This window comes from Dama dama, chromosome 22, assembly GCF_033118175.1.
Source record: "Dama dama isolate Ldn47 chromosome 22, ASM3311817v1, whole genome shotgun sequence".
NCBI lineage: Eukaryota > Metazoa > Chordata > Mammalia > Artiodactyla > Cervidae > Dama > Dama dama.
In genome coordinates, this window is record NC_083702.1 from 58989474 (window position 1) to 59006225 (window position 16752).

The 16752-nt window shown below is 36.3% G+C and overlaps 1 protein-coding gene and 1 pseudogene across 1 annotated transcript; one reads left to right on the top strand and one right to left on the bottom strand.

Annotated features, from left to right (window-relative positions):
• Positions 1-364: 364 nt before the first annotated feature.
• On the top strand, positions 365-1299 carry LOC133043136 (olfactory receptor 9S13-like; annotated as a pseudogene).
• An 11191-nt stretch (positions 1300-12490) lies between these two features.
• LOC133043375 (olfactory receptor 9K2-like) lies at positions 12491-13477 on the bottom strand. The gene has a single exon (XM_061124181.1). The coding sequence runs from the start codon at positions 13445-13447 to the stop codon at positions 12491-12493; it is 957 nt and encodes a 318-aa protein (XP_060980164.1). The 5' UTR covers positions 13448-13477.
• Between the last annotated feature and the right edge of the window lie 3275 nt (positions 13478-16752).

Genomic DNA, 16752 nt, shown 5'->3' on the forward strand with positions numbered 1-16752 from the left:
CATTAAAGGAGGCAGCTTTCAACACCAGCAAACTGATAATAAATCCAGGGGGAAGAGGCTCGTATTTCTAAACATTTTCTTAGAATTTCCATTTTACCAAAGCACATTTGGAGAGCGAATCCATAATATTTGCAAATAAGCATATCTGAAAAAGGATAACCAGTCAGATTTAACTCTTCACTAGGAAGACTTTGAAAGTAGTTCTTTTATTTTTTTTTATTGATGATTTGTAAAATATTGGGAACAATATAGTATGAAATGATTTTCTCCCATGCTGGTTCCTTCTTATTTTTACTAGAACATGTATTCTGATTGTTCACTTCTTTTATGTTACTATCTCTCCAGCCCTGCCTTTATCTCAGCTATGAAGAGTGAGTTTAATAGGAACCTCTCAGAGGTGACTGAGTTTGTTTTGCTGGGATTTAGAACCCCCCAAAACTACAGATCCTCCTGTTTCTAGGATTCCTGCTGGTCTATGTGGTCACTCTGGTGGGAAATATCAGCATGATAGTTGTCATTAAGATGGACTCCAGACTTCAAATGCCTATGTATTTCTCCCTTAGAAACTTGTCCTATTTAGATCTCTGCTACTCCACAGTCATTGCTCCCAAAACTTTAGCCAACATCTTGTCTAGTGAACAGAAAATTTCTTACAGAGGCTGTGCAGTCCAGTTTTTCTCCTTTGCTCTGTCTGTCACCGCTGAGGGCTTTCTTCTGGCTGTCATGACATGTGGTCAGTTCTCAGCCATTTGCTCCCCACTCCTGTGTCCTGGGCACACATCCCCAAAACTCTGTGTTCAGTTGGTAACCGGCTCTTATACTTGTGGCTGCATCAATGCTGCAGTCCAAACAGGTTTCACCTTCAGTTTGCGTTTCTGTGGGGAAAACAGATTGGATCACTTTTTCTGTGATGTCCCAGCCCTGATCAAGATCTCCTGTGTGGACACCTTTGTGAACGAGGTTGGTCTGTGTATTCTTTCTGCTCTCATCATCATCACCACCACAACTGTCATTCTGGTTTCCTATGCATATATCCTCTCTTCTGTCCTAAAGATCCCTTCAACCCATGGCAGGAGTAGGACGTTCTCCACCTGTGGCTCTCATATAGCAGCGGTGAGCTTATTCTACGGGACTGAGTTCTTCATGAATGCCCAACCTGGAGCCATCTCGTCTCCAGAAGAGAACAAGCTTGTAGCTGTGATCTACACCCTTGTAATCCCAATGTTAAATCCTCTAATATACAGTCTGAGAAACAGGGATGTGAAAGATGCTGTGAAAAGAATATTACACAGTAAATGATTCTCTGCTCATATTTGTAATGTTATTATAATACATAATGGGCAAACCGTGTTTTCTAAATGTCATCATTATTCTTGTTTTTGCAAAATTACTATACCAAAGATAGTTATATATATGACACAAATGCTTTTCTAAGTTTTATAATATGATATGTCTAACAGATACAGGTATATAGATCATTATTTTATTTCCTTAAAACGTATGAAAACATTGTATGTTTTCAACTTGTTATGTGACAATATTTTCATTTCAGTGTTACTTTGATTAGGAATTAAATATTAAGAGCATCTCTTACTCATTAAAGTAATATTATATCAGTGTGAATAATATATATGTGTGAATAATATTATATCATAGTTTCTGCAGATATAATAACTATTCTTTAATTCAAAGCAAGTGAACTGATGTTTCTTTGGACAAGACAACAGCCCCATTGTGTATTAGTAATGGAATAGTAGCGGTTGGTTACATAGAATACTTTTGACATGAGGTCTATCCTTCTCCAAATTTCCAGGTTTGTATTCTGAGGAGTATCATATCCATAGAGTTACTATTCTTATAAAACAGATACCCATAATATAATATTTGAGGACAATTCTTCAGATGGAAAATACGTCAACATTCTCCTAATTTTTTGCCCCAGTTTCTTCTTAATATAAAATGATGTATCTTATAATAATAAAAGCTGATACATAAACAACAGGTACTATAATGCCATAATCATTTTTATTCACTATTTTCAAATGAGAAAATTGATATTAAGCAACTTGGTGTACCTAAAACTGTATAACAATATGGCTCTAAAATTTTAATTATGCAAATATATCTTTCAAAGCATGTGGCTTTTTTAAAAAATGTAATATCAAAACCTAAAAACAACCATTTCTGAATGGAGGGATCGATGTGGAGCCAGTCTTGGAACTAGAATAAATTTGATGGTTCTCCTTTTATTATGTGTGTAAATACTATTCTGGGTTTCTATTTCCACATTTTAATCAATTTTTTGGTGTAGAGAAGTGTGTTCTTTTTATTAGTCTTTTCTCTTTGAAATTGTATATATTTATACACTGAAAATCACATATTTTCTAATATCAGTTTTTAAATTTATTATCAATATTTTATTTTAATTTTGGCCATGGTGTGAGGCTTGCGGGGTCGTCATTCCCAATCTGTGGTCAAACCCTTGCATTTGAAGCACAGAATCTCAACTGTGACTGCCAGGGAAGTCCCTTGTAAATTATTTTCAAATATTGGTTAATATAAAATACTTTTTCTATATGATGTAAACTGAGGTTTTGACTCAAGTTTTTTCTATCAACTAACCATTTTTTCTAACACTTAAAAAATATAGAGCGGAAAGGAAAGTTTTTGCCCTACTTTTTCTTGTGTCTTTTCTTCAGAGATATGTGAATACTAAATTAGAATTTAGGAATCTATCAAGTCAAAAGTATTAATGGGTGTGCATCACTTGTTTTAAAACTATATGTGTGGTTTGTCACTGTTCTGACAGTTACCCACATTTGGTCAGACCAGAAGGTTAGTTCTTTAATTTCTCTTCCTCTCACACATGAGTTATCAAGGTTGTTTTTTCCCCCTTACCTAGTATCCATAATGGAACTTAGGCAGAAAGTGAATGTCTTCCAAGATCTCAAGTCTTCCCCAAATACTTTAGTTCAACCTGATAATCAGTTCCCACCAATAAATAATTTGTTTCTAACTTACTACTGTACTTCCAGCAAATAAGTTTTACAGATAAATCATGATAGGATGCACAGCCAAGCAGGATCAAGAAATTACTGGTATTCTGGTAAAATATTAGCCAATAGGGCCCAAAATATATATAAAATTCCTAATAAATTCTAATTTCTTTTATTTTATGGAACTTATTGTATGACCATGTATTAATAGTACATTTTATACATACTAGATATATTTCAAGCTTTTTGTTTCTTTCATTGATTTGCTGTCTCTTTATGCTGGAATCACATGCTTATTGAAAAATAAGATTTAATGCCTGAAACAGCTGCATTTTTTTCAAAATTTCTCAGCTAGTATTACTATTTTAGTGAACTTCAGAATTGTTTTGCATTAAAAAGAATTCTTATTTGCACTTTAGCAGAGTTGCATTTAGGAAATCACTGATTTGTTTACAACCCTCATTTGTAAGAAAACAGTAAGAATACCGCTTTGATATTAGACAACCTAGCTATGAGGCCCTGCACTGCTACTAAGAATAGCTTTTGAGAGGTTCTTGAGTGGTTTTAAGGTTGAATGAACTCTATCAGTTTACCTATTTCATTCAATAGATGTAAGCAAAGTGAAAAAATTAGTCACTCAGTCTTGTCTGACTCTTTGTCACCCCATGGACTATAGCCAGCCAGGTTCCTCTGTCCAGTGAATTCTCCAGGCAAGAACACTGGAGTGGGTAGCCATTCCCTTCTCTAGGAGATTTTCCAACTTAGGGATCAAACCCATGTTTCTTAGGTCTCCTGCCTTGCAAGCAGATTCTTTACCATTTGAACCACCAGGGAAACTCATAATATACTATAATCAAGCTTTTGGCATAAGAAAGTTTTCAATTAATAGTAGCTTTAATTATTATTATTATGATTATCATCATTTATTTTAAATTTGCTTTTTATTGTGGCAACATTGGTTTGTAACATATTATTATATAGGTTTCATAAAAACGCATTACATTTCCACTTCTATACACTACAGCATGTGTGTGTGTGTACGCATGTGCATGTGCGTGTGTGCTCAGTCATGTCCAGCTCTTTGTGACCCTTGGATTGTAGACTGCCAAGCTCCTCTGTCCATGGAGTGTTTCAGGCAAGAATACTGGAGTAAGTTGTCATTTCCTCTTCCAGGGGATCTTCCCGACTCAGGGATCCAACCCCTATCTCCTGGGTCTCCTGCACTGGCAGGCGGATTCTATACCACCTGGGAAGCCACCCTACAGCATGTTAAAACCAAAAATTTAGTTTTCATCCATAATCATACAGTTGACCCACTTTATTCATTTCATCTTCCCTGTCGACCTGTTTCCCTCAGATAACCACCAATCAGTTCTCTGTATCTATGCTTGTTTTCTTGATTTGTGGCATCATCTTGTCTATAAGTTTTAGTAGTGTTGTGAAATTTCTATATTTGAGAGCCACAGGCTTTTCAGTAAACATATTACTATATATTTCATACATTAGTTGCTATTAGGACAAGAATCTTCATCACCTTATGTGCCTAATGGATAATTCAAGGATTCAAAGAACTTTTTAAAATTATTAACTTCCCTGATAGCTAAGTTGGTAAAGAATCCACCTGCAATGCAGCAGATTTGATTCCTGGGTCGGGAAGATCAGCTGGAGAAGGGATAGGCTACCCACTCCAGTATTCTTGGGCTTCCCTTGTAGCTCAGCTGGTAAAGAATCTGCCCACAGTGAGGGAGACCTGGGTTTGATCCTCGGGTTGGGAAGATCCCTTGGAGAAGGGAAAGGCTACGCACTCCAGTATTTTGGCTTGGAGAATTCCATGGACTGTATTGTCAATGGGGTTGCAAAGAGTCAGACACAACTCAGCAACTTTCACTTTAAAATTATTATCTATTTATTTTGTATGAGCTCAACTTGCTAAACTGTCACTCAATATTTAGATTTTTAAAATTATGTATTAGATTTGAGGCCTGCCTGGGAAAGAGTCAAGTTTTAAGTTTTAAGTTTCTCATTGGAAAGCTTCCATGAGCGTTGTCTCAGAGTTGATATTAGCAAAAATTACTTTCTATGTATTGCAGTTACTATATAAAATACACATATACTTTCTTACTACTCAGTCAGACTTATGGTGAAGGTAACATTATATATATATAATATATAATTTATTAATATAAATTAATATGTGTATAGAGATTTTATCTTAGAAGAGTTATGTAATGTGTTTAATTTCACATTGCCAGTAACAATGAAGAAGGAAATGGCAACCCACTCCAGTACTCTTGCCTGGAAAATCCCATGGATGGAGGAGCCTGGTAGGCCATGGTTGGTAACAACAAAGGCCAGGGCTGGACCCTGAACTTTCTGATCCTATAGCCCATAGAGGTAAACATTATGTGGCAATGGCTCAGAGAAAGTTTTGTCCTCTATAAGTTTTCACGTTGTGAAGACATTTGTTAACTAACAAATATTAATTTTATTCATATGTCATTAACATTTGCTTTCTTGATATATCATAAACTTTGTTAAAATATTGAATGAGCTTTTCTTTGGTAATTTTATCCATTGCAATAATTTTTGCTTTATTGTATTATATATGCCATTAAGTTACATATTTTATTAATATAGATGCATTTCTTGCATATATAGATGCATATTTGTAATCTCATTAGACTGAAATCTACTTTATTTAATACTGATAAGGCACTTGATTTACTTAAAAGTTTTATCTGGTATGGGAAGAACTAAAGAGCCTCTTGATGAGGGTGAAAGAGGAGAGTCAAAGAGCTGACTTAAAACTAAATATTAAAAACTAAGATCATGGTATCTGGCCCCATTACCTCATGACAAATAGAGGGAGAAAAGGTGGACGTAGTGACAGATTTCCTCTTCTTGGGCTTTAAAACCACTACGGATGGTGACTGTAGCCATTAAATCAGAAGATGTTTGCTTCTTGGCAGGAAAGCTATGACAAACCTAGACAGTGTGTTGAAAAGCACAGACATTACTCTGCCGACAAAGGTCTGTGTAGTCAAGGCTATGGTCTTCCCAGTGGTCACGTATGGTTGTAAGGGTGGGACCATAAAGAAGGCAGAGCACTGAAGAATTGATGCCTTGGAACTGTGGTGCTGGAGAAGATTCCAGAGAGTCCCTTGGACAGCAAGGAGATCAAATCCGTCAATCTTAAGGGAAATCAACTCTGAAAACTAATTGGAAGGGCTGATGCTGAAGCTGAAACTCTAGCATTTTGGTCATCTGATGCAAACAGCTGACTCACTGGAAAAGTCCCTGAGTCTGGGAAAGATTGAGGGCAGAAGGAGAAGAGGGTGTCAGGATGAGATGGCTGGATGGCATCACTGATGCAATGTGAACTTAGGCAAGCTTTGGTAGATGGTGAGGGACAAGGTGGCCTGGTGTGTTGCAGTCCATGTGGTTGCAAGGAGTCAGACATGGCTGGGAGACTGAACAATAAAAAAAAATCTGGTATGTATTATTAAAACATTAATTTAAAAAATTTTATATAACTTTTCACAGCTGTGACTTCTAAAAACTCATGAATGGAGAGTCAAATATATGCAAATCAGGAAGGAAAATTACCATACATTAAAATATGAATGTAAGAGGAAATATTTTGCTAAAAATATAGTAAGAGTTTGATGAAACTACTTGTTATGATTGAATATACTCAATCATAGGATATTTTGCAACTTCAGAAGATAACAACAAATCATATCCAAATAGGTTTAGCCAATGTATATTCCCACATCAGCATATGAAATGCCACATTGATTCTCATCCTTTCACATCTCATTCTTGACCAAAAGGTATTTCAACAAAATGAGAAGTTGCAAGAAGGTCTCTGAGACTCCTCTTTTTCTTCCTGGAAGCAGGAGATAAACCCTCATGACATTCTTACGATCAAGGATAGAGAACTGAGACTGAGAGCATTCTGTACAACACAGACCTTGTTGCAGTAATCCTTAACTCCCTTTATCCTCCCCACACAGCTTCCTACTTCTCCACAATTGACTCTTTTTTGTTCAGCTTAGTGTAAAGCACTCAGGTTTTGTCACTTGGGTCTTCATGCTTTTATAAGTGCTCCTGTGTCATGTTAAACATACTAAATAAATTTGTATGCTTTTCTCTTATTTTTCTGTCTGATGTAAATATACTTACCAGGCCCAGCCAAGACCTAGAGGACAGAAGTAAAATTTTGCCTCTTTTGCATTATCAGGGCTTCCCGGGTAGCTCAGCTGGTGAAGAATCTGGCTGCAGTGCAGGAGATCCTGGTTTGATTCCTGGGTTGGGAAGATCCCCTGGAGGAGGACATGGCAACCCACTCCAGCATTCCTGCCTGGAGAATCCCCCATGGACAGAGGAGCCTGGCAGGCTACAGTCCATGGGGTAGCAAAAAGCCAGACACGACTGAGCAACTAACACCCAACACGACATTATCAAGTGTTTTTTATAACTCTATTGAGATAATGATTTCCTTCATGCTTTCTATGAGTGTGGTGAGCTACATTAGTTGATTTTCTGATATGAAACCAACTCTGTATTCCTGGGATATAATCAACTTTGTTATAATATTTTAAGCTCATTTTATACTGCAGAATCATTTTTCTAATGGTTTAAGATTCTACTTTAACATGAAAGAAATAATTCCAAAATATTTTTTCTCTAAAAGTAAATGTCTAATTATTGTGAAGTCGATATGATTCAGGCAAGGATGTGCAGAACTGCTCAGGGTTCCTGGAGGGTTCTGGCTCAAAAAGCAAACACGACGCAACTGCAGTTGCTGCCGTCTGGTGGTTGTTATCAAGTCTGACTAAATCAAAGACAAAGATTCTCGGTACTATGATAGGATGGAACTTTCAGGATAACAGTTAATAAATCAGAGTGTTTTTGAGTTACTTGGTTTCCATCCCTATCATACTGAGCAGGGGAGGCTGACTGGAAATAACTAGCAATGTGCAAAGTCCCCAAAACCTTTCTGCCTCCTGAGATGAAGTTGTTTCTGGCATTGTCAGTCCCGTTTATCCTCCCTTCCCTCATCAAAATCCTCCCTTCCCTCATCAAAAATGAGTCCTGTAAGATGTCATTCGCTGTTCCAAAAATACATGAACGTAAATGGAAAATAGTTTCCAATAATTATATCTGAATTTGTCTAATCTTGAGATATATTTTCATGCATCTTCCTTATTCAGTTGTGTTTAGAATTGTGTATATATTCAGGGGGCTTTCCTGGTGGCTTAGCAGTAAAGACTTTGCCTGCAATGCAGGAGTCCCAGGAGACACAGGTTTGATCCCTGCATCAGGAATATTCCCTGGAGGAGGACATGGCAACCCACTCCAGTATTCTTGCCTGGAGAATCCCGTGACAGAGAAGCCTGGCAAGCTACAGTCCACAGCGTCACAAAGAGTCGGACACGACTGAGCAACGACACACACATGATGGTTCCGTGAGAGCAGAACCTATCTGTAGACCAACTAGAAGGTTATTAAAAATAACCCAGGAGGAAACAATAAGAAAGGCACTTCAGGGGTTGGAACAACCCTCAAACACTGTCCTTTGCAGTCATGGCGCTGCTGCAGCCAGGCAGGCAAGCTCCCTGCCCCCTGCGCCCACTCCCACACTATAGTTTCAGAGACCCACCACAGATGGCTATAACACACAGTCCACACAGGTGACACCCCCTGTCTCTTTTGGCCTGAGGGGATGGCACTTCTAGACCCCACACATCATCTCCTGTGCAAGGCGATGCTGTTAAGACCAGGGGAGGTAGATGCTTCACCGATACATAGAAACAAACACAGAGAGACAAGCAAAACAAGGAAATAGAGTATGTTCCAAATTAAAGAACAAGTTAACACCTCAGAAACAAGACCTTAATGAACAGAAAGAAGTAATCTATCTGATAAAGATTTCACATAACAGTCATAAAGGTACTAACAGAACTCAGGAAAGATAACCTTCTAGTTGGTTTACAGGTAGGTTTTGCTCTCATGGAAACATCAGTCTCCTTTAATTGCTTATCATCATGCATTTATTAAGCTTTGGAGTTCACTTTAGTTGAAATTTCCCACACATTTTTTCCACATAGAGTCAGTTCACTTGAAGAGATCTGTGGAGCCCTCTGTTACCATGGTATACCTTTCATTCTAGGTTAAACCTGTGTTCAACTGTTCTGGAACAGGAGCAGGAACAGTGGCCCAGTTTGCTCAGAATTATACTCTCGCTTGAGGAGCAGGTTTCTGAGAGGTCATAGCCTATAGCATTCTGAGCACAGAATTCTGTCCTTTGAGAGAACTGGAGCTGCTACAATTGGAGCCTAGTACTCCTGGCCTGGCATGCTCTGGGCAGAGCTTTTGCCCTATGAATGGGGGCTGGGTAGATGTAACCAGACATTTTAGCTACTCTTGCTTTGAATAGATCGTCTTCAGTGTGGAGCTGGAGGGGACATGTTTGCAGCAACTACGATCAAGAGGACACGGTAGCCTTTGACTGGGGCCCAGGGGCAGAGGGATCTCTGTGTCCCTGTCTGCACTTGCCTGACTGCACTTTCAGCTCTGCTGGGATGAGAGAGGGCAGGGAGGGTGAGGGCCCTGGCTCAAATGTCATAGAGTCTTGCTATTCTTCCTGAGATCTAGGTTTTGCTGTGTAAATATTTTTGGTTTGCTGTTTCCTTATTTCAGGATATTTCCCTGGTAGGCCCTTCAAGTTGAACATATATTTATTATAAGATCTCAGGATCTTAAGCCCAAAATTTTTCAAGGATAAGGAAAAAATTCTAGGCAAATATATATCAAAACCTATACCAGCTTTATTTATAATATCTAAAAACTGAACTCACATCAACTGCCCATTTACTTAAGAGCATATAAACAAATTTTCATATATATATACAATAGAAAATGGAATACTACCCAGCGACAGAAAGAATAAGTTACTTACACATGACAAAATAAATAAATTTCAAAATCATTCTACTCGGTGAAGAAGCCTGAGAAAAAAGAGCACATGTTGTATGATTCTAGTATATATCATTCGGATCATTGGTTATTTGGAGATGGGTTTAGAGGGAAGAGTGAACTGAAGGGAGGCATAATCATCTTTTGGAAAAGATGGTAATATTCTCTATTTTGATGTGGTATTTTCGTCGATGCCAAAATTCATGGAATTGTGCACTTTGAATGCATAATGTTTATTTCACACCAATTATTTCTCAATAAAGTGTTTTAAAAAAATAATGATTAGATCTTTTTTTAGACCCAAGTATTTTCATTGCAAAGCAAAGACTCAGAAATACTTTGTTTTTAAAAGAAGTTTTTATTTTCACCTGTAAAATAGAAAGTTATGCACAAAATTTAAAATTTATTATTGTTTGTAATAGTTATATATTTATTATTTATGACAATAAGCAATATCCTTTATTATTATTAATTCACAGTTTATTTAGATAACTCATATAAAAATCTGAATATTAAAAGTAGGTTGAAACTTTTGAATATAATTGCTGTTAGTGAAGCAGCAGAGGACTGAAAGTTCAATACTATCAGCATTGTTATTTAAATTAAGAATATCTTACTAGTTATGACACTGCAATCAGCTATAATTATAAATGTAATGGGACGTCACAAGATGATTTTATAGAAGTAAGAATGTTTAGACAAGTGTAGCCTTTAAGTTACTTAGGCATATATTAAATAGCATTCTTTCGAGTGTAAAATAAAAAATCTTTCATGCAAGACTTTGAATCCTATGATGGAACAAACCTTCAATAGAAGAGATTCCTGATTCTTTTCAGTTCTTGCTCACCTAAATCCCAGGCACAGGGTCTTTGCCCATTAGACATTAGTAATCTTATGTTAAACTGAGAAACAAGAGTTACTGCAAAGTCAAGACAGTTGGACCTTGGAACACATAGGCAAAAGCAGAATTTGAAAGCTCAGTCTGAGTTCTGAGATTATTTTCTTAACTCTTAATGATTAAATATTATTAATTGTATTTTCTTCCTTATTTTATGAGGTAGCATTTTCCCAGTGAGAGATTCTTAAACATTGGAATAATTATTCACTTCCACCCAGATCTCATTTTGTTAACCATCCCAATATTTAGCTTAGTTTATCCATGGTTTTAAAGCTATTCCCTCTCTTCACTGTCTCATGTAAGATTGTGATCATTAAAACAATCATAACTTCTCATTTGGATAATCAGAGGCTTTCTGTGATTATCTTCTTCCACGAATATTTATCTATCCAAAGTTAAAATGCAATTTTTCTAAAATACCAATTTGAACACAATATATCCTTTAAAAAACCCACAGTGCTTCTCTGCTGGCCACAGAATAAAAGAAATCGTCCTTGTCTTGTTATATAGGTCTGTATGAGTTCCATGAATTTCCTTTTAAGTTTTTCTCACTCCCTCTCTTGTGCATTAAAATCAAGAACTAAATTTCAGGAAGTTTTGAAATTTTCCTTGATCATTTAGATCACTCATCTTTAAAGACTGCCCTCTATATGTATTTTTACATTTGCTTTTATTTACTGGGTTTAACAAAGGGCTTCCCTAGTAGCTCAGATGGTAAAGCTTCCGCTTGCAATGCAGGAGACCTGGGTTCAATCCCTGGGTCGGGAAGATCCCCTGGAGAAGGAAATAGCAATCAACTCCAGTATTCTTGCCTGGAGAATTCCACAGACAGAGGAGCCTGGTAGGCTGCAGTCCATGGGGTCACAAAGAGTCGGACATGACTGAGTGACTTCACTTTCACTTTCACTTCACTTTAACATATGGCATGTTAGCTCTCTAGTCAGTTACTTTCCCCTCAATTACTGTGACCTCAAGTAGAGAAATTATTTATACCTAGCAATTTTTATAGGGCAAAGAGTACATCAAAATTCAATAAATATTAAATTGATATAAGAATTCTCACTAAGGCACATATAACAAAATATTAAATTTACTCATGTTTATTATAAATTTCTCGTTAAAAGGAAGGATATCCAAAAATAATTTATCAGTTTAGTAACTATTCAAATGATGGGGAGATATAATTATTCAAGTCAGAGAAACCATGAAATAAATGGGTCATTCATTTAGCCTCTGGGTAATTAAGAGTTACTTACATGTCACCCTTCAGACTGTGAACTGCAGAGTGATTCTCTCACTAAGACTTCACAAAGATTTCTTCAGTAAATACGATATTTTCATTTACTTATTACATTAGATTTTGCTACCTCTACCAAGTACATTTATATCCACATAACACATGTTAACTAACACAAGCAAGATGAAGATGAAGCACAGAGAAAGTCACTCCATTCTTGAATCAAAATAGGCAAACAATAGTCCAAACATACTTTTCAGCTGTAAGTACATGGAATTCTAATAAATGAAAACTTTACAATTAAATATTTCTAAGATCAGTGGGTATATTTTTTAGTCAGTTTCTTCCCCAAGTTGTTATAATTCCTAGGACTTTTGGTTACATCACTGTAAAAACAGAATTAAAGTATCTTTTCTCTAGGCTCTTCCTCAGAGCTTCTTTGACATCTTTGTTTCTCAGAGAGTAAATCAAAGGATTCATCATGGGAGTGAGTAGGGTGTAACACAAGGAGGCCACTTTACTGAGCTCAGGAAATCTGTCAGGAGTGAGATACATAAAAAAGACAGCACCATAGAGTACACTCACGACTCCCAGGTGGGAGCTGCAAGTGGAGAAGGCTTTCTTTCGCCCCTCGGTGGAGGGTATCTTTAGGACTGTGGACACAATATACATGTAGGACACAATAATGACAATTATGGTAGGCAAAATGATAATGCTGCATAAGAAAAAAGAAACCAACTTATGAATATAGAGATGAGAACAAGAAATCTTCTGAAGTGGACGGTCATCACAGTAAAAATGGTCAATGGTCCGAGAAGCACAAAAGGATAAAGTAAATGTCATGCTGGTTTGAAGAACTGAGCTGATGCAACCACAAAAATAGGAACCAGCCACCAACTGAGCACAGAGGCGTGTTGACATCTGGACCGTGTAGAGGAGAGGATTGCAGATGGCAATGAAGCGGTCATACGCCATGACTGCCAGGAGAAACCCCTCAGTCACAATGAAGAGGGCGAAGAGAAAGAACTGAGTCACACAGCCTGCAAAGGAGATGGACTTGCTCTCAGACCAGAAGTTGATCATAGCCTTGGGTGCAATAACAGAAGAATAGAAGAGATCAATGAAGGAAAGATTGCCTAGGAAGAAATACATTGGTGTGTTCAGGCGAGGATCAGTCATAATAATGACCATCATGCCAACATTTCCTATAAGGATCATGGTGTAGATAAGCACAAATAGCAGAAAGAGAAGAATGTGAAGTTCTGGGCGCACCCTGAAGCCGACAAGAATGAAGTCAGTCATTTCTGAGTGGTTGGTTGTTCCCCTGTCACCCATGGCAGAAACCTGCTGAGAGGCAGAAGGCAAAAGAAATGAAATTGCGACTTTGAATCATCAATTCATCAATACTCTCTTAAATGTAGATATACATTATTTACTTCTTCATGAGAAAAGGTACACAAAACAATTTTAACATCAAGAAGATGCAAGAATTTGGATTTACATATTACTGAACTTCAGGAATTGTTATTCTATTAGGCAATGAAAGAAGTTATTTGGTTAATTTATTTAAATCATACATTGGCAAGGATTTCTGCAAGAAATTAGTGTATTTTATTGTCTAAGATTACTCACATTCTGAATTTTTACTCGTATTATATTTATTGTTAAAAATTATCTTATCCAAATTAGGAGTATTATATTTTATCTAAAATAGGCATATTGCATGTAATCTCTATGGTAGTGTTTATAGCCATCATGATAACTAAATCAGTATTTGTGTCATTACATGACAGTATTCAAAATATTTGAAATATTTTTATTTTATTTTACCTCAATATATTTAGTTTCCATTGTTATTGGAGCCATCTTTGAAAACAATGTAAGTAGACAATATTTGTATGTTAAGTAAAATGAAAAATCATTGAGTAGATAAAGTTCTCTAACTCTACTTCTAAACATGTTCCTTTTCTCATATCAAAGTCATTCCCCAAAATACACGAATTTTAATTGCTTCATTACAAATGTTGAACTTCCATTAATAGTCATTTAATTTTTAAAAATGTCGTAATTACTTGGCCCTCTTTTTCAAAGCAAAGAAGGAAGCTGGTGACTATTCCAATCCTTATACCGCAATGAACAACTTTTTACCGAGGCTGCATCAATTCCAGAGATCTCACCCTTTAGACAGAGAAAGTAAACTTCAGTGATATACATAAGGAAAATCCCATTCCTGAATTCTAGTATACCTGATATGTCTTAAAGTAAGGATAACTGGATAACGATGGATATTTAAAGATCATAGCAACCTTGTGTCACCCAGAGCCTATGATCATGAGCTAGTGAATCAAAAGCGGTGTTTTTAATGGCCTCGGTTATTTTTAAATCTCTGATACCTCTTTCAAGGGTATTTTAGCATTGAGCTTTTGCTCATCCTTAGTGATGGATTCCACTGGGAGTGGAGTAAGCCTGAAATCAATTATGGAGACATAAGTGTAGACTCCGGGGCTGTTGTCCATGAGGACTGAAATAACCTCAGGTACAAACAGTTTAATAATAGTCCAAATACAGGAACTTTTCCTTCTATAGTTGTGTATATCCTTTGGGAAATATTTCCGGACTTTATTTTCTTTACTGACAAAGAAAAACTTTATGGTATTATCTCAACATATCGGTAAGCATAGAAAAGAGATTTAACAGTTTGCATATGAGGAAAGTTTAAGTAAATATTTTAAGTTATGTAGTAAATTATACTTATGATTTTAAAAAGAAGAAAATTCCACTTCAATTTGTAATTATCTATGCTTCTTAATGTAGGTGTATTTCATGATATGACAAACGCCCACTAAATCACAAATTCAAAGTGAGATAATGGTTGATAATTCTATGTATTCCTATATTTTAATACAAAACAGTTAGAGAATATATTGGAAGATATGATAGTACTCAACACATTTTTTAAAAATCCTTTGTAAAAATAGTTTAAGATCAGGATCTACATTTGAAAATTCTCTCAAAACTACAGGGTGACTGAAAGACTACAATAAGGTCACAGTCATAATATGCTAGTTATCAAGCCTAATTTTTTAAGAATGCCATTTTTTATAAATAGGTTTATAATTTAATTTTTTTTTAGAAAATAATTTTCTAAATTAAAAAAAAGCATTTTTAGATTTATCTGGGTTTTATGAGTGTATAGACAGCAAAATGATGTGGGACCAGGTCTTCTTTTTATTATAATACAGTATTAGTAAAAGTTTAACCAGTAGAGGAAGAGAAAGCAGTTGAGATATTTTAAAAAGGAAAATACTAATTAAGGTTAGTTAAAGCCTGTTGACAATCATATGTCTTTGTGAAATATGGATATTCAGATCCTCTACTTGCTTTTAATCAGATTGCTTTTTTGCTTCTTTTTTGTTTGTTTACTTTTGTTTTTGAAGTTGAGTTGTATGCGTTTTTTTTTCATGTTTTGAATATTAACCTCTTATAAGATATATTGTTTGCAAGTATTTTCTCCTTTGCAGTTGGCTGCCTTTTCATTTTGTTCAAAGATCCCTTCACTCTACAAAAGCTTTTCGGTTGATGTAGTCCCATTTGCTTCTTTTTGTTTCTGCTTCCCTTGCCTCCTCAAAATATATGCATTGCTGAGACTGATGTCAAAGAGTTTACTGCCTATGTTTTTTTCTAAGAGTTTTGTGGTTTCAGAGCTTACATTTACGTTTTTATCCATTTTGAGTTTACTTTTGTACATGGTATAAGAAAGTACACCAGTTTGATTCTTTTGCATGTATCCGTCTAGGTTTCTCAACAACATATATTGAAGAGCCCGTCTTTCCCCATTGTGTATTCTTCCTCCTTTATTGTATGTTAATTGATATATAAACCTGGACTTATTTCTAGACTCTCTATTCTGTTCCACTGATCTGTGCGTATGTTTTTGTTACTGAGAGGGTAACAGGCAGGAAGGCCGGGGTCTCCAAATGGAGGAAAGAGGCTGTAAGTGCCAGACATTTTTACCTCTCTTAAGTGGCAGGAAAAAACAAAACAGCGATATATTTTTCTTCTCTATACAAATTTAAAAGGAGGTTTCTCTTAAAATGCTGTGTTGCCATGACACCTGGTCTCACCTAAAGCTAACTCCTCTCAAACCTTGAGTTAACCAATACATTTCTTTTTCTTATGGAAATGTTGTCTTAAGCTATGTTAATGAACCCCAGACTCTATCTTCAAGTTGGTTCCGCCAAACGGCCTAACTTACTTACTCAGTTATTGTTCCCCTAATCTATGTAAACCGAACCATTTGTTGGTATTCTGCCCTTCTACTAGATTCAAGTCAATCGTTTTATGGCCAGGGATGAATTGTCTGGTGCCATTCTAAATTTTATGACATTCCTTTTGTTTCATTAATAGACTGTGAGTGACTATATAACTTACAGCTAAAGACTAGGAAGGGGGTACTCTTTTGCCCCCTTCTGATGCCTATGTCAGGAGCTTTCTCTATCGTCTTTATACTTTAATAAAACTTTATTACACAAAAGCTCTGAGCAATCCAGCCTCGTCTCTGGCCCCGGATTGAATTCGTCTCCTCCGGAGGCCAAGAATCCAGTGTCTTATCCTTCAGCAACAACCTTTCAATACCATAC